The sequence below is a fragment of the Cygnus olor genome, chromosome 2, assembly GCF_009769625.2.
Source record: "Cygnus olor isolate bCygOlo1 chromosome 2, bCygOlo1.pri.v2, whole genome shotgun sequence".
Lineage (NCBI taxonomy): Eukaryota > Metazoa > Chordata > Aves > Anseriformes > Anatidae > Cygnus > Cygnus olor.
In genome coordinates this window covers 10496140-10519465 of record NC_049170.1, presented here as the reverse complement: position 1 = coordinate 10519465, position 23326 = coordinate 10496140, and the positions used below count along the sequence as shown (strand labels likewise).

General features: G+C 37.4%; 1 protein-coding gene across 1 annotated transcript in view; it reads left to right on the top strand.

Annotated features, from left to right (window-relative positions):
• Positions 1 to 23326, top strand: part of PTPRN2 (protein tyrosine phosphatase receptor type N2) — a 647833-nt gene that overhangs the window by 53464 nt on the left and 571043 nt on the right. Inside the window, 1 exon segment of the mRNA XM_040547991.1 lies at positions 10533 to 10583. Coding sequence (XP_040403925.1) covers positions 10533 to 10583 — 51 coding nt within the window.

Below are 23326 nucleotides of genomic sequence, written 5' to 3'. Positions count from 1 at the left end.
GACATCCAGACTTCAGGGTTTTTCTTCCCATTTAAATGAATTTTCTCAAGGGCAGTGTTTTCTTGTTAAAAGGATTTTAATGGCTAGATAAACTTCAAAGTCTTCTAATTTATTTTATTCATTTATTTATTTTTTTTTTCCCCCTAGAGAGAGAAAAACTGTCTTTTGTTTACTTTTTAGGAAGGAACCAGAGTACGAATTCTGGTGCTACTCAGCATACGTCAGATTTTTCAAATTTCAGAATTATCTCTGATTATCTTGTCTTCCTCCACGAATTGCTTTAATCAAATTGCTTTAAACCTTTTTCTTAACTACTTCTCTGATATATGTCGTCATGGTGCCTGCCTCCCAACAGCTAGCCTAGAGAAAAAGACTTCTCACTAGTATTACAGTGGCAGAGCTACTTCACAGAGACACCAGCAGCATGTATGCTGGGACAGCTGCTTCTAATGCCAGCCTCATATACATCAGGGTGATTCAGGAGTAATTAGTGCACAATTAGTGGTCAAAATCAGGACCATTCACTTGCAGGGCCAGATTTTCTTTGAAATTAGTGTAATTTCACAAAAAGTAAGTAGAAGTGAATCATTTTACCCTGTAATGAATTTAAACTACTGTCTGGAATGAGTTTTGAATCAATACAGGAGAGATTGTTATGCTATGTTATCAGCATAACAAAATTGTCCCAAGTCTGCCCTTTAACATCAATCCCAGACAAGAATGCGGAGCGATGCCCAGATTCACAGTGCCATACAAAGCCACCAGGGCTTGAACAAAGCCACATGGTGCTGCACATTTATTGTATGTCAAGGGATAATTTGTATTGGTTGGAACAGCTTAGTTCTTAGAAACTTTGCAGAAATTTCTAGTACACAAACATTTATGAGATTCTTGCATTTTTTCTATGGAAAAGGAAGAGTTTTAGGCATCTTTACTGAGTACTCAATTTTGGTGGGCTACCAGTAGCCCTGTATGATTTATTTCCCGTAACTGTCTCCTGATAGATAGTGCTGTAGCTTCATTCACAATTGAAATTCCCAGGGTAAACTATAGATAAATCTTGGTGCCACAGTCCATTGAATTTTACCTAATATTATTCTTTTTTTCCTTTGAGAACTTTAAGAGACTATGACTTTCTTCATTGACTTTCATTATTCTTCTACAGCACATGAATATTTAATACGAATTACCCTGGGCTGTTTAAACTCTTTATTAAAGAAATTACCAAATGTATATAGCAGTGCCTCTTTCATGAGATGAATGTGGGTGTTTTCACCACTGTAAATAAACATTGTGATTCAAAATTGCATGATAAAGTTATGAGGCTGTTTTTTCAAACACTCCCAATAATATCAATTTAAAACGTTTTCAATATCTAGGAGACTTCAATATGGGTATGCAGAAATAAACAGATTTAGAGTCCTGGCTGGTTCTTGTGTCCCTGTTTGGAGCTCATCTGTGAAGATTGACTCCCAAACCCACTTGTGCTGTTTTCTCTATTTTGGAATTCTTTCCTGCAGTAAATGACTGTGGACTGTCCCCTTGCTCTTCAGGCTCAACTGAGTTATGAGATGCATATTTTTTTCTTCCCAAGTTGTTTTTACCACATCTGCATGATAATTTACCATGGTATAATTAGCTGTGCAACAGGGATGGAACAAAAAGGTGAGTGATTTTCTAAGTAGGAAGAGAAAGGGAAAAAGAAAAAAATTACATGTGACAGATATTGGTCGTACTGCTGCTGTCCACACAGGCATCATCAGCTAAAAGACGCTGTACTGTTTGCTAATTAGAACAGAAAAGCCAATCATTCCAGAGCTGTTTCTGCTTTTGAAGTCTGCTCAAGACAGCACTGGGAGAGGCGCATTAAACTTAAATATTGGGTAATTACTTTTGGAGGCGATATGACTGTATGAGAATTGTGAATTCTGGTTATCTTTTTTTTTCAAGCACCAAGCAGATACTCATTAAGATTCTCTGACACATAATGAAAACAAAATTTTGGTGCTTATTAGAGGAAAATGATAAACATACCTCTTTTCCTTCGTTTGATTATGTGAATACTGGAAGTTTTCCCAAAGCGTGAGGAGCAACTTTAGAGAACTATTAAAAAACAAAAACAAAACAAAACAAAAAAAAACAAAACACAAAAAAACTGTCACTGAATGTGGAGACTAATTAACTCCAGATGATAGGTCATAAGCTTCTTCCCCATGTAAGTGTTCTGGAAAATTTTATCTTAAGAACTATCTTCCAAAGCACATGACCCCCAGACAGACAGTTCCTAGTTCCTCTATCTAATAGTTCATTACTTCTTCAACCCAGCTCGTCTTAACCCAGAGAGTGGAAGAAGGCTAGAATTGAGTTATAATTAGGACTTAGATTTCATTCCATTCCGCTGTTTTGTAAAACAAGTATACAGGATGAGGCTGACAGCTACTGATGGGTAAAACAAGATTGACAGATATAATGATGGCAGGAGTTCTTTCACAGAATAAATATGACAGAGGCCACTGAACTGCAATGTTTGCAGGTCTACGTGCAATCATACCGAGGAAGGCTTTGCTGGGTAACATCATCCTCTGCTTTACGTAAGCCTCAGTTTTAAGTTTTCAATACCTTATGGCTATGAAAAATACTAGAAGGCCTTGCTGCACACAGATTTTAGGGGGAAGGATATCACGCAGGCACCAGCAGCTAAAAATTTCAGGCTGCTTTTAGATGTATTTAAACAGCAACATGGAATTCTTCATTTAGGTTCAATGATGTTCAGCCCTCAACTTCTCTGCTAAGTGCACAAAAAGTTTTTTGCTTGGGTCAGAGTTGTGATTTCAATGGGTGATGGCAGTTTAGTGCCCAGTGAGGAAATTTCTTTTAGCAACTGGTAACAAGTAGAAAGTACTGAATCGCAGTTATTAAAGGACTGGTCTGGATTTTTTATGAGATTTTGAATACAGCAGGTGAGCACTTCATTAAACATTTCCTAATTTTGAAAGAACAGATCATACACTGAGAGGGGTATAGGTGCTAATTTCTTCCCAATATGGGCTAGCAGCATGATTTTTCATGGAGACCATGCAAGTTCTTTTAATATTTACTGTGAAAAAAATGGCACTAAATCATACATTGCCTGTATCAGCCCATGACATGCCATGTCCTTCTGAGCCCTGGGCAAAATACAAATGCTATTCCGGAGCTTTTCTAGTGATGGCCTTTCCTCGTCTCCTCCCCTCATGAACTGTTATTACTGATCACATCTTCAATTATTCTTAATAGTGACCTTTCCTCGGTGCTTTCCAGCAGAAAAGCACTACATCATTGCAATCATGGCATTAGTGATCAGATAAGTTAATAGTATTTTCATCACAAAGCAATTCCCTTCTTTAGTGGTGGACAGGCTCAGGACTAATTACACATAAAAGAAAAGATGTAATTTTTTTCCCTTCTAAACACAGAAAAGACGCAATAGTCCCATTGTATGGTGAGAAATAGCATCATATATCACAGCATTTTTGTACTATTTTGCTTACATAGTGCATCAATCCGCACACGCTGAATAGCAGGTGATATAAAGGAGGCAATTGAAGCACTAATATGAACTGAGATTGAGGCTTCAGGGGCAAGTCTTAGCTATAAGCTTAGTACTGACATTTTCCCTTTTTGAATGAGAACTCTTTATTCCATGGTGAATTATTCTGGCTAGGATCATATTTCAATATACAGTGTGCATGAAAAATGATTGAAAGAAGCAATAATTCAGAGTTAGGGAAGTGTTAACGCCATATGTTAACACTTATGGGAAATCTTTTCTTACTTTGGAAACTTTTCATATAAGAGACTACACTATCTTCCAGTTAACCACTGCAGGGATTTCATGTGTCATCTTTCTAATTGTTAATTTGGATTGCAGGAAGGCCTGGATTCTTTCACCAGGGATCAGTGCTTTGTTGTACTAGGCTTTGTACACATACACATGATTAAAAATAATAAAAACATCTCTACCCTCTAGAGTTTACAGTATTACGAAAAACATCAGGCTCCTGTTACATTCAAAAAACATCAAAGATGGAGTAAGGGCAGAAGACCAAAACTCAGTACTTACTATGCTGTCACATATTTTTCTCATTTTCTCTCCTGGGAGAAAAGTTCATTTAGTATTCCGTGCTCCTTTAATATTATTTTGACCAAAAGGTAAACTGCTGTTTTAAGCAGTTGTTGATAAAATGTCAGAGGCTCTGACATCTTCAAGAAGTGTCTGTTTCAATGAGGACTGTTCTGGATATCCTGAGAACACATGAAAAATAAAGGAGAATGCATCAAAACATATTCCGCTCCTGAGGAGCACCGAGCAGAGGGAGCAGGATGGAGCAAGTTCTGCCCCTCTCATCCATTTCTTGGCCTTTCTCCTACTCAGCACATTCACCATCAGGGTGACAGATGAGGAATGCTTGAGTATGCTGGAAGAAGGGAAGTGGGGGGCACCTGAGTGAAGATCCAGTCGTTCCCAGCAATTGAAACTGATGAAGAGGTGACAGGTGCGCTGTTTGTAGGGTGAGTGAAGAGAGGGGAAAGGGTAGGAAGGGTAATGCCTGAGTACTCTGTGCCAGTGCTTGGGAGGGACAGAAAGAATAGAACAAAGTTTTTTTTGGAGAGTAGAAGAGAACAAGTAGGAGGTAGAAAATATACTTCTAGAAAAGAGAGTGGAAGAGTTAAGAGGGACAGGAAAAATAGGCAAAGAAAAATGGGATAAAAAGGAAAGTTGCAGAAATTGGGAACATCTACATTTATTATCAGAGTGAACGCCAAAATAAAGCTGAACAAAATGAGCAGTAGCTGATTTTCCACATGCAGTTTTTGAGTAACAAATAATACATTATACCTATAGTGCCTATGTAACCACACAGAGTAGAGTTACCGTATACACTAGAATAAGGAAAACAAGAGGAACCCATGATCAGCTTAAAGTATATTCTTCCCTGCTATGCTTGCAATTTTGTGTAATTCTAGAGTTGTTAAGCATACATGTGTAGAAGACAAATGAGGATGTGTTGGATAAATCACAGCTTCAGCAGGCTGGACATTTCTCTCACTTCCACCAGCGAGAAGAGCACGTCTCTCTCCGTCAGTCAACTCTTCCGTTCAATTTTCTGTAGAAAGTCATACTTGATACTTCCTTCCAATCAATTTGTTGCTCATTGTTGTTATACATTATCTTGTTTTTTGTTGGTTCAAAGTTATATAAGCTCAATACTTGTAAAATATAATTCTTAGGCCTTATTTCTTAATGCTGCTATATGAAAATAAACACGAGCTCTATTTACAGCCGTTCACAGGTGGTGCTAATGAACCAGTGAGACCCCCCCCCCCCCATCAGACATGCCCAGAGTTGATACAGCCAGGTGTTTCCTTTTTACTTTCCATTACCAGTGCTTTGCAGAATTTACTCTTCAAGGTCTGCTTACCAGAAAGCAAGTAAACCTGAAAGAAGCAGATAAATGAGGAGTGAACTTTCATTCGAAATTATTAAAAATATTAGAAATATATTTTTTATTAAAGAAACCTCTATTGACTAAAATCTTGTGATGACATTAGATCATTATGGTCTGCAAATGTTAAGAGATATTAGTTGGTTATGTAGCCATTGAACGAAGATCATGAAAGGAAGAGACAAGAAAGCCCTAACAACAGTAAGGATTTTGGAGGTTTTTATTTTCCTAAATTGTGATTGACAAGTATGGGAGAAATTTAGCTTTTATTGTATATTGTTTGTTTTCTTATTTTGATGATGTAAGATAATTTCTGATAAAGAGAGCCCAAGGCCTCTTTTTTGCTGTAGCTGGTAAAGCTGCTTACAAACTTTGAGCATTTTCGTGTGAGATGTATTTAATGTAAAATCATCACAGGTTGGTTAATGGGAAAGGATAGAAAAATGAACGCAATACAATTTATTTGATCAGTGGATTCAATAAAATAGTTTTCTCAATAAGTAAATTAATACAGCTTTTTTTCAAGAGTAAGCTTAGGTGACTTCAGCTCATGCCTGACTGTTACAATCTTCAGAGGCGCCTGTAAATCCAAAAAAACCAATATGGCCTAATGGTTTAAACTCTTAAACAAGCTTAACTTGTCTTTGCATTGGGGAAAGCAGAACTACTGTAAACCTGATGAAAGGAGGAGGGGAATAGTTTTGATAGTGTCTCATGATAAGAGTATCTTGACAAAGAAGTTTAAACTTTTAGATCCTATGCTATAATATTTTGGGTTTGCAACAGCACTTTTTTTTTTTTTTCAATTATATTGTACTATTGATTGTCTGAAAAACTATTAGAAAAGGTGGAAGTCTTTGATAAGCCCTATGAAATGTACTTTCTTGTCTAGTTAACAAAGACTATTCCATGTAAGTGTAATGTAATATATAGCATAGCTACCCACCCTTATTTAGGCAGTCATAAAGCTTAAAAAAAAAAAATGAGAAAAGGTGTATATGTAAGTGGGTCTAACGCAAATGGTCCTGCTACATGAAGCAGTCTAATAGCAAGCAACTGGGTTATGTCGCTAGAAATTAGTGGATGCATGACAAATCTTTGCAAACCTTTATGCTTAAGAATGTGTAAAGCATATATTTACCCAAGTATATGGAGTAAGGTCCTGCTTACCTGGAGTATAAACAACTTCTGTATGTGTAAAGGAAAAACTCTCCCTATGTTATAAGATGTGCAATGTAGGCTTGTGTGCCTTGGTTACATGGGGAGTTGATGATGAAGCTTACAATTGAACTTGTTTCTGTGGGTGCTGGTGCACCTATGTGCTGCTATGACATTGTTCCAGCCATCTTTGTCACCACTGAGACATGGGATTTATCACTAGGGCCGTATAAGTGTTAGTGAAAAGGTGAATTGTTAATGCAGGTCAAGTGACAAACTTGTGTTCTAGATTAAGCAAAGCAATAATAAACGCAATGCTAAAATCAGTTCATTAGGTGACAAAATCTTGACTGTCCCTGGATTTTGGCGTGTGCTAACTAATGCTAGAAAGATCATTTCTTGAAAAGACGTATGGGGCTAACAGAATTGGGCTTGTAAAATAGTCTTGATGCTGCAATGCCAGGTTCTTGTATTCACATTTTACTGCATAAATGATACATCTGAACCTACTGCTGTCTGCACTGAGTTCTTGGAAAACTTCATTTGGCGTATTTAGGCATATAATCAAAGGAGTGCCTTTGTGTACCTTCAACTGGTTGAAGCTATATTGGGAATTTATCTAAGGGTTGCTGTATGAAGTAAATGTATGAGGTGTTTTTTTTTTTTTTTTGGGGGGGGGGGCAGGAGGGTGTTGATGGGTATTGCATCAGGTTTATGTATTTTGGGAGAAGATCACTGGTAGAGGATTATTTTATAGAAAATGAAATTTAATTTTGATCCCATGAGGCATGAACTGATTTAAGTGCCAACTGGAGACAACGCCTCTTCACTCTTCAGTGGTGACTTATTGCCATCATTACTATTAGTTGGTAGATGATATTTTAAATGAAATACGATGCTTCTTAATGTCACAGCAATAACAACAAAAGATAAATTAGTAGTTAAATTAGCACATTGACTGGGTGAAATATACATAATAATTAACACTAGTAATAACTTGAAATACAATATTTTCCAAGGAGTTTAGAGGTCCTTGTAGTCTATTTTAGGGTAATCGTAGATGGATATAGTTTTCTATGCGTTGACTTTATTAATTTGCTCTCCAAGGCATAAATTTTCAAGGCTAATGGCATCAAATGCCTAGTTGCAGTCAGCATCTGATAAGCAACTACTATCAAAAGAGGAACTAAAACATGACAAAATCAGTTTTCTTTTGTGCTTTTCATGGAAATGTATTAGGTGATAATGCAAAGCATATGTAGCAAAAGCAGAGTGCATTTGAGTCAGAGTTCTGTAGTCATGTAGCCTGGATCTTTGTCTTTGTATCTGAATGTAATCATGGTGTTCCTCTTTAATCTGAAAAGCAGAAAAATCCAGATTTTCAGTATACTGTGGGATAGCCTATCTCTAGCAGGTGGCTTTGGGCAGCAGGTGGCTGTGGCCCTCATTAGCAGCTCCCAGGTGTTTCGAAATCAGAAGGGGCTTGCATGAACCAGTCACTGCTTTTACCTTGACTCCACTGGAAACACTTCTGGTTCAAACTCATCTGACACCCTTAGGATCTACAGCACAGCCATGGTGGAGTGAGAAATCAACCACAAGACTTCTGTTCTTCCTTGGGCACAGGGCACCTGTAGTGTTTTGGAGGAAAAGGCCATCTCAGGCTTCTGGTTTTAACCCCTTTGAGATCTAGTCAGAAAATCAAGGCAGACAGGTTTTGCTGGGGATTTTTTCCTAACCATAAGAACTTCTCTTTTAGAAGAAATGGCAACCTCAGATCTCTGAAAACAGAAATCTTGAAGTACACCTGTCATTTATCTACTCTGTATTAGTACATAAAGTTTTTTTTCAAGATTTTAATTTTTGAAGTGATCGTTACTGTGCTTTTAATTAGAGCTCCTTCTGTGCTGTGTAGCCTGTGCTGATGTGTTTTGGCCGCTGCCTGCCACTGTTCTTCTCTTAGGTTCTTTATGAGTCAATACCCAGTCAAGGCATCCTTCTGCTCTGCTGGGTTGGCACCAAGGCTGCAATATCTTCAGGGAGTTTTCAGATGCTGTTTCAGGTCAAGCAGCTGCTACAGTAGACTTGTCTGGAACAAAACTATACATGTCTCCAAAATGTCACAAACTGGAATTTGTGGACTGTTTAGACACATGCTGTTCTGCTGTGCTCTGCTTGCAGAATCCTTTCTAAATCTGAAGCTTTCTCCACCTTTCACAAGCTGCCCAAGGAATACTCACAGTTTATCGGTGCATGGGTAAAAAGACAAGAGAACACTTTTATCAACGTGCATGTTGCAGGCTGTCATCTTTGTTAGGTTGTGTTTGTGGTCTTTGTGGGTAGGTGTGGGTGTAGATATAAGTGGTTCTGCCAGTGCCACCAGTGTGATTTGAATTTGTGTAGATGCTTAGCTTAGACCTAGTGCTGTGCTAATAAATCCTGCTGAGAGACATAATTTATTAGTTCAGGCTTAATGATGTGCTAATACAGTTACCTGCTGAAAGGCTGTGCAGGTATACATAAGTCACTCCCTCCTCCTGAACTTTTCTTTTAGCAGGGTTAAGAGTTGTGTACTTCATAGACAGACCCTTGAGCCTTTTGTTTTTTCTTGGTTAAATCAACCTACTCAATCAGTTTGACTCTGAATAGAGGTCCTTGTACTCTGCTTCTGGGAAGAGAGGATGTGCTCTGGTGTTTAGGTGTGGTGAAGCAGTGTGGAACTGCTCAAGACCGTTTGATTTCTATAACTCTGTGTTATTTATAAACTTAAGGTACTTCCCAGAGATGTTAAAAGGCTTAATTATAGAAATGTGTTCTCTAGGGCAGTGTCTGTATTCAAAATAAAGCCTCATTCCTTGGAGTTTATCCAGTTCTAGTTGTTTATCTTTGTGAGAAGACAAAGTAAAGAAACTAGTGGTTGGATTAATAGACTGGATGCCCTTGCCAGTAGTGTGATACTTCACTTTGCTTCTGCTCTCAGTCCTTGTCCCTGTCCCCATGTGGAGTGACCAGAGCAGACAGCATCCTACCTGCCTTACTGCTCTCAGGAATACCAGCAGGAGCTCATTTCAGCTGCAGACAGGGGGGGTAATAACAAATGTCTCATTACCTGGCTTGGTGCTATCAGCCATAGGTGGATTGTGGCTGTCATCTGTGAAGATGTGTCCAAGTGGATGAGCTGGGTTTGCCAACCTGGATGCAGTTTCTAGGGTGAGGGATGGGCTGGCATAGCAGAGAGCTGCAAAGGAGCCAGTTTGGAGACAAATTTCCTGCTTCAAATATGGGGGAAACAATGCCAGGAACTGCACTGGTTTGGCAGCTGTCTCTGAAGGTATCATGGTCTTGGTACGGATGGCTTTATTTTTAAGCCGTTCTCCAAAGAGTAAGTGCTCTTGAGGATCTAGGCATGGTCTATGGTTGCAGTTACTAAATCGAAGCCTTCAGCTTTTTAACCTATTTCAAGCATTTTATATCTATTTCCTAGTCTTGTCTCATTGCAGTGTAAATAGCTTGAGGAAACTCCCGATTTCTGGCAGTGTGTAGCAGCATTACTCTGCTGTTGTGTGTGTTGTGTTCAAAGTTGGGGAATGTAAAGTTCCTCAAATTACTAAATAAGAGGAGCACTGAGAAAACCAAACCCTCAGCAGAGGAATAATGGGAAGAAAAACAGCAAAGGTTATTCTGGATGTAACCAGTTAGAAAGATGTACTGTCTAACCAGCTTTGTTACTGTGTTCTTAACTTTCTGTACTGCCCAATTTAGACTCCTAAGGGCAACCAAATGCCTGACACTTGCTGAGCATTTAATAGCCTGAGGGGACTTCAGTCTGTGCTAATTATCCACAGTTTGAAACCTGTATTAATTTTTACCTTTCTATTGTGTTTTTAGGTTGCCTGTTTGAAGATGACCTTTGCAAATCTTATGAAATCTGCGTAAATGGTAAGTCTTGAATGTTCTGTTTGCTGACTGCTCTGTCCTCTGCAGTGTAATTGCTGTGTGGTCAATTTAATAAGCCAAATCTATATATGAATGGGGTGTAGGGGGGATATCAACAACTAGACATGACTGTTCTGGTCAGCAGGTAGGGAAAACTTAATAGACAAAAAAAAAAAAAATCAACCTCGAACAACATCTCCTTTCATGAGAAATAGATAGTAATTAAATTAAACACACTGAAATATGCTAACATTTAATTTGTCTTCACACAAGATGAAAATAACTTCAGGTTGTTCATCTTTTTAGAGGATGATGTTGAGTAATTACCAGTCTCCTTTTATTCAAAAGGTTATTATTTATTATAATAAGAAAGAAGGTCTCAAAGAAAAACTACCATTGTTCTTGATTATACTGCTTCCTTTTTCTGTGATTTCACTTGAACTAGATTTGCAGAAGCAAATTTATTCTGCTCTCTTTCAATTTCCTTTCAGTAAGTAAAAAACAAAAAGCCAACACAAACGTATGAATGAGTCTAATGGAAGATTAGGAATGACTCTTTTGACAATACTCTAAAATCATTAATGTGCTATATGAAATCATTTAAGTCTTGATGAAAAAACATGTTTAAAGAGATCTTCTGAAGCAATTACTGTCATAAGGTATGTAGATCCATACTTATGGATTTTTAAAAAGTATTAAATATAAAATTTCTGTTGGTGAGTGTCTGACATTAAGCAGATGTATTTATTTCCATCAAACAGAGGAGCCAATAATGTGTCTACTTATGAATGAAATTTATTAAAATCCTAATTTAATGAATATCTAAGATGAATTTGATGTTAAACTCCCAGTATTGTTCATCATCAGTTAAATACACACAAAGGAGGGAATGAAAGACAAATATTTTCTCCCAACTCCTCAACCATAAAATCATTAGACGGTTAGAAACAGATTTATTAACATCTTCAAAGATAATTCTTGTGCAAAATTATAATATGAGCTTGTTTCTGTACCATGCTGAAACTCAGAGGATTTCTGTGCTTGACACAGAAAGGGTAGTGGCAGTTCTCTGCAGCGTTGTGTTTTGCTGATAGCAATGATCTCGAGCACCTAGTTGAGGTCTTCCCAATGCAAGTATGGCTAATAGGGTTTTATTATAGGCAACAGCTATATCTGGCAGGCAGTATGTAATGGAGGATTTATGGAAGAGATAATGATAGTAAAAATACATATATATATTTTTTTTGACAGCAGAAATCTTCAATAAAGATGTTCCTATGAAGGTTATTTCTTAGTTTCTTGCTCTAAACCTGTTTTCTTAGTTAGAAATGTGGTTTCTAAAAACTCAACGTGATTTTTCATTAGAGTGCAAACTTTGATTGTGGAAATTGTCTCTGAATTCATCTCTGAATTCATTGTGGACATCTTCTGTAGATCCGCTATTAGTTTGGTGTAACTGTAACTTAAAGAGAGGTCACTAATGAATAAGACAATCAATCAATGATATGTTGTAATGTCTGACCTTAATTAAAAAAAGGAAAATGTTCTGGGATTCTGTCACTGTGTTTAAGGTTACAGCAAAATGTTTGGTTCCTTCTTCCTCTCTCCTTCCCCAACTGGATGTGTGGTGTCCGGAGTAGATTTTAAATGCTGTCCTTGATGCAAATAAAAATACATCATCGTTGAGAAAATTAACAGAGTATTTGGAAGATCATACTTTGGAGAACTAAAATACTTTCAGAACTTTTTGTGTGTAAGATAAAACATGTTTGCTTCTGGATATTCCTTCCAATGTTTCCTGCCCAAACTCGTCCCGGTTCAAGTGCAATCCTAAAGTTCATCAGAAATCCTGATATATTGAAATGAGAATGCTTTGCTGACTTGAAAGCTCAGGAGCTTAAGTCTGTGGAGGTCTCTATGCTTGGGAGCAGAGCTTACTTTGTGTATTGCAAGGTCACAGAAAGGTTTGTCTCCTTCGTGGTTGCACAAGAGTATATTTCTGAAGTACAGTGCGAATGTGGGTAAGAAACAGGACCTACTTGTAGGTAACATCTTTAAAGGATCTGTGATCTGCAGGTCTGAGTCTGACTCCTGCAGGAAGGCTGGTAGTTTTGATCTTTCTCTTGGCCTCTAGCAAAGGTGTAGCTGAACTGAGCGCGCTTTCAAAAATGAAACTGGGCTTGCTTACTAAAAACATCAGTCACACTCTGTTGTTATCTCATACAATGTTATCAACTGGAGACCTCAAGTACTAGTTATGCGTCAGGCTTGTAAAAGAATAACCAAAACATCAGTAACTGAGCTGTTCCATGCTGTTATACAATTTCAAAAAAGTGATTTTTTTTTTAAATTTGGAAAGCTTTTAATAAGTGATTTTTTAATACGAGATTTGTATGAATAAAAAAGGGGATGTTAAAAGAAGCTTACTTTACTGTCAAAAGCAATGTAATCCAGTTGTAAGATCTGGTGTAAACAACAACTATATCAGTTGCATCACTACATCTGTTTAGGTCATATGCCATTTTTGTAGGGCAAAGAACCTGCTGTAATAATGATTGTTGACTTTTCTGCAATTTTCTCTTATCATATAAAGGTCTCTTGGCTTCAGTGATGGGTTCTCACTTATGTTTGTTTAATAACTCCAGCAGTGTTCATGCAATATTAATTTATTTCCATAAACCTTTTATCAGTTTCCTGAGCTGCACTGACTCATCAAGTGGTTAAAAAGGAACATATTGTTTCATGTTTATTTTAATGGCATGATGATAAGCCAAGCAAAAAGACTGAGTTAGTTTTTCTGAATTTTTTTTTTTGCAAAGCTAGATCTTCTAGGGGGTGAAATGGCTTAGGTGTCATTTATTTCATTTCTAGTAAATCATTACTTCTCATTTACGATGGGAGGAACTGATATTTTCACCTGTACAAAATGCTTGAAGGTTGAAAATATGAGGCTAAAAAACTTTATATGAAAGGTGGATATGCTTATGAGCTGCAGACACTAATAGAAAATAATATAGCATCTGTAAGTTTGGAAACGCTTGCTCCCCAGTAAGCGCTGATAAGCTGCTACAGATGCCAATGACAGCAAGTAACAAAATGTCTTAATTAAACAAGATCTATAGAAGGGGATAGAACAAGAGAGAGAGTGAGGGCAGGTGTAGCGACAGCTGTGGTTAAGGAGCATTATGGTACTCACATTCACACACATCTCACTGCCTGTGTTAAAAGTTTAAGTAAATGAGCTAGCCCATGTGTTGCATGTGGCTTTTTTTTAACCATTATACCTAGAATGTGCTTGTATGGAAAGAAAAAGAAACATCAGGAAGGAATTTTTAGGTGGTCTCTTGAAACAGAACTCCCTCATTTATCCTTGAACACTCCTTGTTCTTATATATATTAAATGTATATATTAACCCTAGTGCAGATGGTTAAGTGGAAATATGTCATAGTCATGTTCCATTTTGCGTTTTAAGTGACAAGTAAAGCAGTTCATGTAAAGTGTCAGCTTAAATAGCTTCCTAGCTGGAAGTCTTAAACAAACAGGCTGCTGAAAGCAGCACAGTGAAGACTAGTGCTTATCCTTTCTTATGAAACCACACTATTGAATTCTGGTAGTGCCACTGGGAAAGATGCCATGTGGTGTAGATAAAGGCGTTCATTTCAAAACAGCCATTCCTTATTATCCTGGATCTTCCCTTTATTAAACTGTTGGAACTGCTCATTTAGAAGGATGGCATTTTCTCCTTTAGGCTTGTTCTCCAGATATTTTGCCTCAGAAAGAAGCTTTGTGCTGTGTTTTATCTGTGTGTGGATACCACAATCTCTCTGCTTCTTATCAGCACAGCCTTTATAAATTGAGGTAGTTTTATTTATGAAAATGTTGTGGCTGCAAGTCTCCTTCCAGCACGCAATCATAGCAGGGTTCATGCAGACAAGATCAGATTGTAGAAAACAGCTCTGTGAGGCCAACCAAGAAAGTTAATTAAATACAGTGGTTGGCACAGTGTGCATCATTAAGTCAAGCCTCACTGACAGCCACTATACCTCTCCTAGGAAGCCATGGTCTAATGTCTGCAGTAAAGCTTGAAGATGCCGTGTCTCTGAAAGGCTTTATAAACAGTTATGCACAGCTGAATCAATATTGCTCTATGTATGCAAGCTGTACTTGTTAGGAAAGACTTAAGCTAGCGACGTGTGTCAAAGGCTTCCGAGCATGGCAGTACAAAGTCATGAGCCCTTCCAAGTTTGGATGGCTCCAAACAGTTAAGAATATTAATGGCCTTTCTTCCTAAACCATTGAGCTTCTCGAACATTTGGAATATGAGTGGTTGCATGTGCTGGTGATTAGCCATAAATGGTAAACATGTGCTACAGATGATAAGGGGGAAGAGTCAGGATCCCTGAAATGGCTTCTTGAACTTAATGTGTTCCGCTTTGAGGTTTTCCAGATCATTGCCTACTAGGAGGGAATTACAGAAGGAGATGCACCTCAGCATTGTTTAGCTAACAGATGTCTCCAGCTACATCTGCATTTGCAAGGCACTGCTCTTACAAAAGCTATCAAAATTTTGTCAAATAACTCTACAAAGCTGTGCCTAAGCTTTTCAGTAAGCAACAGTGCTTGTTATAACTAAATTCAGACTTCTGAGGAGTAATGCCAAGTGTTACCTCTACGTATTGCTGCTTTATTATGTATAGACAGAATGTCTGTGCTTTCCAAGGGTGTGAGCTCTTCACAAATAATATCTGAGGTAAATGGAAATATATGTATGTTTGGAGTAAAAATCGGACTGATTAATTAAATGCAAAGATTTGGTTTCAAAGGTTCCTCTACACCGTTGTAAGGACACCATGGGATTTCTTTTGTCAGACACTTAGTTTTTTTTTTCTTTTTTAAATATGCTTTTAATAAGTATGTTGGAAGGATGTCAGAATCTGGTATGATACTCAAGGATAAAATTAAAAAATCTACCATTGTACCATGGTATTCTGAAAACTGAAAAACCCAAATCTTCAGAAATACTTACACAGTTCATTCGACTGAAATCAAGGGTGAATTAATACTTAAATATTCCTGAGAATGGTGCCTTAGTTGTTAATATAATTCACATTTCTTAGAGTTCAAATCTTTTGAAATAATTCTGTACTTGCAGCTGTGGAAATAAACACCAAGATCAAAATTTGCTCACTTTTTTCCCCATGTTTGTCCCTGTGACAGTCATGTAATAAGATAGATGAGGCCCTGAGCAACCTGGTCTAGTGGGTGGCATCCCTGCCTATGGCAGAGGGGTTGGAACTAGATGGTCTTTAAGGTCCCGTCCAACCCAAGCCATTCTGTGATGATTCTATGGTGATGAAGAGCAAGGCAATGGCATGGACTTTGTCTGGGATGGAGGCTTTTATTTCCCATCAGCCTAGGCACTCCCTCTCCCTTCACGTTAGCTCTTTCTTCCTCTTGTTTTACAAAGCTCTAAGGGCACCTGTATTAACGACGGTGCCAGAGCTACTCTGGGTTAATGACTGGAAGAGAAGTTAAGTTTCAGCACCTAACGAGGAGCATGACTGGTGATAACCCAGCAGTCAGTGCCTGGAGGAGTTTGAGGCTTTCTCAGCTCTCCTCCACCCTGCCGTGCTGCTGCTGTGCAAATAAATTGTACCAGCTGAGTTCCTAAACTTGGAGTGTATGCAGCCCAGCTTTCACAAACAGGAACATTTTTAACGTTGCTGAAAATTTCTGAACTATCTGAGGTGAAATCATGGGGCGGGGGGACAGAAATAACAATTTTACCATGAGGTTAAGAACACCAGCGCAGGGATGACTTCTGCTACAGAGTGCCTCTTTTTCTTCTCTTTAATGCTGAAGAAAAGGTCCATCTATCTTCCAGTCAATCTGTTTGTCTTCTGTTTATCTCAGTGTGATGCGAAAATAGCTGCCTGTGTGATAGCGGGGTAGAAGTGTCAAGCACAACTGGCATTAAAACTGGAGTAGTGATGAAAGGTGAAGTTATGATCTTTTCCTTAGGAAAAGGAGCTTAGTATGATAATGCAGCTATGGTTGTCTGTGATCCCAGCTGTTGCTAAAGGGTCTGTTGTGGGTTTTTGTGAAGAATCTCGAGTTGGAGGTCCTGCAGGGCACAAAGCCATCGTTCAGGCTTCCCTGATGGCCTGCTGTCCGGCAGCAAGAGTGAGATAAGTACGTACACCCACAAGTCTGCCACCAGCCATCACAAATCCCTTATGTTCCTATGTCCTGTTAAGGCTTGGTGCTGCTGAGTATTGAGATAAAACTCTGTATAAATAGGCATTGTTTTTTTCTTTCAGCTCAGGAAAGACCACTGGGGTGTTGTCATCTGGAAAGTTAGTGTTGTGACTTACACTAGTGTATTTTCTCTCTGCAAATATCAGTACTGAGCTTCACAGAACAAGGGCAAGCACTGCAAGTAAAATGGTTCAACCATTTAAAATGATTGTAGGGGATGGGGGTGGAGCTTGGTGTTTAATTCACAGTGTATTGGTAAAAGATTCTGCCTCGCCACCCATACAGGGTTTTTGAGGAGGGTGGGGAGGGCATAGATCACTGGAGAATAAATGTACTTACCTAATACCTCTTTCTTTTACCCATCTTTGTGTATTTGGAATGATAATTTGGATGGTTGTCCAAAGTTCTGGAATTCTTTGATTTTCTATTTCTTGAAAATATTTAGTATTTATTCATTGAATAATGTAGTTGATATGAAGTTCTTACTCTCACAAGATTTGTGTATTTTGTTACAACAAACGAGAAACAAATCCTGTTTATTTGCTGCTTTTTGAAACTTTTTCTAGGATACATATAATCTATGGTAACTTATAAGGTAGTGGAACATACATTTTCTTATTTTTTTCATTAAATGGCTTTGAGATGCTGTTTGTACATGTATCTTTTATTAGTGTGTGGTAGACCCCTTCATTAACTCTTTTTGGTAAGCTGTGTAGCAGCTGGTGGCCCATTTACTGGAGATGTTCAGAGATGTTCTCTATTTCATTACTCTTTTTTTGTGTGTGCGATAAAATAATTGTAAATTGACATCTGGGAGACTACAGGAAAGTACAGCCAGTTTGATAAAGGCATTAGGGAGTCTCAATAAAATCTGTGCCTGATGAATCATGAAACACGAGAGCCTGAAAAGGACAGTGTGGTCTGTAGAGAAGAAGAGAACACCAAGGGATAATGTGCTGGCAATGAGGTGGAAAGAAAATGAATTCTGGTTTGGAGTGACACTGCAGCAGTGTGGCTCTGCTGAAAATCCATCATGCTTTCTCCCCTCCTGGTGTCAAGGGGTCATTTGGAAGTGTTATAGTTTACTTCTTGATTAAGGTGTTTGGATTGTGGCTCCTGAACAAAATAGAATAGGCATTTTTTTTCTTTGAACTGTTCACCTCTACTAAAACCCTACATAAATATATTTATGAATAAAGAATAGTAATAAAAAGAAATTCAAAAAAAAGTAGAGGTGGAGTTGGTGAGTTGGCAGTGATAGCTGTGCAGTTACATTGCAATTATTAGGCGATTTCACATTTGAATGAGAGGGCTATTCTTTTTAATCCCAGGAAAAAAAAAGTCTTCTAATTAGCATGTTGACTACTTAAAACTTATAATTACAAAAATGAAGTGCAAAACTTCAAATCTATTTGCTTATTTTGGTTGTTTTTGCCTAATCTCTGTTAGATGTGAATCTGTGGTCTTTCCCTTTATCCCTCTGAATGTCAATAAGTGAATACTGTCTCAATGCAGCAGTGGTTAACTGGGTGAGTCAGACTAATTATTATTATTGATTATCAAGGTACTTGGATAATTAACAGTGTCATTGACAAGAGTATCCAAACTAAGATGGACTAGAAAACATTGAACACGTTTTCTGCCTGAAAAAATCTTTATCATCATACTGCTTGTATCTTCTTGAAAACTTCTGTAAACCTGTCTAGTAGTACATATGTTTAAAATATGGGATAGTGAATCAGATCATATTTTCAAAAACATACCATTTTTGCAAGGCTTTTAATGACTGACTGTTCACTCACTGTGTTTTGTTGTTGGGTGTGTAGGAGGCAAATCTGTAGTTTTCTTAAATGTCTCCTGAATAAGATTCTTTTGAATGTTTGTTGAAAATTACAAGATTCTCCATGTTGAAGATGCCATAGCCATTATTCCTATGGCTGCCCCAAATAAACTTTTCTTCAGAAGTTCTGTCAAAAATCCTCCTTGTTTCCTATCCAGACTGTGCATTGGTTGACTGCTGTTGCATTACTAATCACTTTTGGTTGCAGACTTCATAGCATTTGATAACCACTAATGGATTTTTGGCTCTTTGGTCTGAAGATAGCTTGTATGTGAAAATACGTTCAATAATAAATAGCACTATGTCACATAATGAGCTATGGAGGAGGGGATTACTTTAATCTATAATAATCTAAATATGAGGTGCAAGCTGATATGCATATGAAAAACAAATTTAATACATATGATAATCGCTTTCAATAAAAGTGCTTGTTCTGAACAGATCAACTAAACAGATGCAAGATTCATTTTTATTTAAAAGAATGTGGGTTTGTCTTAAGTTGTGGGCCTATCACAGGAAGTCCTTATTTTGAGTTGGATTGGGTCCCAAGCAGATCATTCATCCAGAAAGAACTAGAAAATATATACCTTCTCTTTGTTGTAATGCTTAAAACTCTGTAATAAGTAAGTGGCAAGCTTTTATGGTATCTGTCCTCATTTAATAAATAGGAACATTCAGAAAGTGAACTAATTAGAGTACTGGTGATTAATAGGTAAAGACCTGTTAATGAAAAGTCTCACTCCATTGCAAGCCATTCAAAGACTTGACTTTAAACAGAATTTTCTTTAATGCCCTGCAGCCACCATGGCAACAGCAACAGAAGTTGCTCTAGAGGTAGAAAGAATAATAAATATATTTTATGTTCCCAAACTATTTGTTGTATTGTAGTCCTTTACTTAAATAGCTTTGGCTGCTGCTGTGCATAAGTTGAGAAATACTTGGTTGCTTTAGCTGCTGCATCAGCACGTTCCTGTATTGGCTCTCAGGTAGGATCAGCATGATTTAAGAAGGTTGGCAAAAGCAGTGGGTGTTAAGGGAGAGTTAGCAAGGAATACAACACTTAGCTGCAAAGAACTGCAGGTCATTGCCTACACTTTGGACTGTAAACACTTCAGAGGGAAGGTGTCTATCAAAATGAATTTTTTTTAGTGTAATGCATCTAACACTTGTATAAATATCAAACTTGAAATATTTTTATAGTGAAATTGAAACTCTGAACCTAATCTATTTAATCTTAGTCCTTTAAAGACTTTTATTTAGCCCTCAAACGCATCATCTCACAGACTTGTTGAGAGATGATTAGACTGTACCATTACAGTTTTTTTTCTGGAAGTAGCAGGATATGTATGATTGTGAGCAGTTGTGCACGCTACAATTTTCAGTGGTAAGCATCTCTTTTGTTAACTTTCTCTGTCTGTTACCTAGCTGTAATTGATTCTTTCTCTCTGAACTTTAGAATAGATGAGAGGTGAATTATCCATCCAAAAACTTTATTATGTGCTGATGTGGGGTGGTGATGGAATTGAGGGTGGAGTTGAAAACTGAGACCTTACTTCAGATTTTTTTGTCATCTAATCCTCTTTCTTAACTCTGTCTTGCTGCTGTATCTCTCATCCTCTGAAATTTGGATGAAAAAGCTATTGGGGTATATTGACAGGTAGATAAATGGACATTTGGACAGCAGGCTTGCCAACAGTTTCGTATTTTATCGGACGCTTAGAAATAATGAACTGCAATACACAATCACAGTGGAAGTAGCTTAAATATCTTGCAGATTTGCAAAATTAAATGAATTCACCTCCAAAAGAAGTTGTTTTCTGCTTGTTTTGGATTTTCAATTTTCTCGCTTCAAGTAATAAGCTTAACTGTTTCTTATGTCTGTGATGACATTAGAGTTTGGAAAGCATTTGTTTTTTTAATAGTCACCTAGTAGTCATATGATTTCCTCTCTTCTTAGAATGTTCCCTTACCTTCACAGTTCCAGATATAAAGATTTACTAGACTTATGCAATAAAGTTCCTATTTTGCTTTAATCAAAGCCTGCCTTCATTTTAATACGTTATTGCTCATGGCTAATGTTAGGTAACTTGTGGAGCAAACTGTTCTTTTAATGACATTAGCTATTTTGAAAGTTTCCTCTTGAATTTTGATTGTTTTTATGTGTTTCATGGATGATTGTGTACTAAATATTTAATTCTTAAAGGAAGTAATCTCTTTTATTTGTTAACCCTTCCACTTTTTTTTTTCCTATTTCAACAAATTCTGTGAAAATTGTTTGGATAAAAATGGTCAAGTAATGGCAACTAATATAAGATAATGATTCTGATAGACATTTAAGAAATATCAGTCCTCCTCTGTGTCCTGAATTCTTTTTTTTTTTTTTTACTTCAGTTTCATTATGGCAAATTTAACTTTGGATGTCAAAGTTCCACTTAATGGTTTTATTAACATTTTTTGAAGTTGAGTCTAGCACTAAGGTTTCCTTTTCTATTAGTAAATCAGTCACTTGTCAGTACTGTCATCGCATTTGCCTTGGAATCCCAACTGGTAATCTTTCTCCTCAGTTAGAGCTTACCCATACAAACACTTGACTCAGAAAGTTGTTATAACTGAAGAAATGAAAACCTCTGAAACATGTTTTGGTAGTAAAGAACCCCTGTTTCAGCACTGCGGTCACTGAAGGGTGGAGTGCTTAGTGGCAAAGTGTTGACGGACCTGTTTAACATTGCAGTACAAATTATGAATCTGTGCTCACTGAAAAGGTAATCAGCCAGTTAGAGCCCATTTCACGTCCCTAGATTTAATGCATTGTGACTTAGAAGTCACTCCTTCTTGTTAGGCTTTGTTTCAAATTATCTAAGAGAGATTTATAATAGCCCCCCAAAGTGTGTTTGTTCTCCCCCCCCCCAAGGAATTAGGTCATTGGATAATGATGCTTGGCATGTCATTAAAAATTATCCTCTACAAATGATGTAAAAAAGATTTACAGGTTTCAATTTATAGTTTACCATTGACGTGGTAATTGAAAATAAGTTATGACTGGAAGAGAGGTTAACATCGTATTTTAGAATGCAAGGCATCTGCAGCTTCAAACAATCTCTAGAAAGAATCTGAGAACCAAAAGAGAAAAATTTTTTTCTATCCCAGAACATGAATTGGCCAACATATTTTAACTAAGACTATAAGCTCTGGAGATGCCGTACTTTCCCAGGGCTGCGATGGCTTGTGAAGTAACTCTAGTGGTTCCATCCCATGTTGCTTAAACAAGTATCCCATAAATGTAGATCAGCATGCTCAAATAATACCTTATGATTTTTTTTCCAGTTATGTTTCATACACTTCTGGTTTTGTTCTATCATTCTTGCTTTTTTATTTTTTATGTTTATGGCTATAATATTAGCTATTCCTGTGTAGTACTTGATGTTAGTTGTCCAAAAATTACAATTCTGTACCTGTTAGTCTGTTGAAGACCAGATCTTAGATTCTCCTGGATTTTCACTAATCAGGCAAGATGGGAATTTGTTTATGTCAAGATTTTTATTTAAAAATTTATTGTAGTATTGATTTACAATATTGTATCACAGACCAAAGGAAATGGTAGTTCAGAGTTCCAGGGTAAAATGTTTTTCATCATACACTTCATCCGCATACAGTAGTACATGAGTAAATATTTCCCTTTTTAATTTGAAAGTCTCTACAGGAGATATAAACGGGAAATGGGCATTTGTTAATTAAGCTGCAGTAAGTGCAAATTTCAGTGCCATTACAAGCTGCCTTTTTAGAAACCATGACAATGACATTAAGAATTTGCTAAACAAAATCTGCTCCTGTATGTCATGCAGTTTACATCCTATTTACTATTAAAAAATTGTTGGCACAGACAGAAGACATTTTGTTAAAAACAGAATAAATAAACAGAATTTTCTTGGTCTGAAATCAGCTGCTTTCAGAAGTGTAGTTTTAGATGGAAAAAGAAGAGGAGTCATAAATTCTTTTTACCTTTTCATGCCTGTTTTTAATGAAATGGTGCTTTTAACATCAGGTGTTACAATTTCATGGAGCAGCAGCTCTTGTTATGTGAACATGCATCTTCATCAGAGAGCTACTTCCTAACCACATGAAAATACAGATCTGTTCATGAAGGAACACTCACAAGGAGCCATTTATAAGGGTCTCCTGCAAAAGAATGGGGGATCTTGGTTTTGGGTTCCTGTCTGCCGCTCAGAGATGGAAATGTTAATTTTTGCTCCCCAGAAGAGTGACCTGGGGTAATCTCTGCCCTTGGTGTGGCAACTGGTCGTCTTTCAGTAAATAACACGGTGAGGAAGCATGCAGCCAGAAGAAGAGCAGGAGGTGTTTTGATCCTGTTGTATGGAGTCTGGGACACTTACTTGAATGGCAGTATGTATCCTACAGAAAAGGTGTTTGGATTAAAAAGTAAGAATAAAATAAAATCCAGAGACAATACAAAATCCCCAAAGGCTGAAAACTGCATATTACTAATCAGCTATGAACAGCTTCTTGTTTTCAAGCTGATGTAAAACTTCCTATACTTAATCCATATCCTGTAGGCTGTTCGTTATGTTCTTTCAGCTATGTGTTAGTTTTATACCAGGAATTCTTCTGCAGTCTTTCAACCCCAAGCTG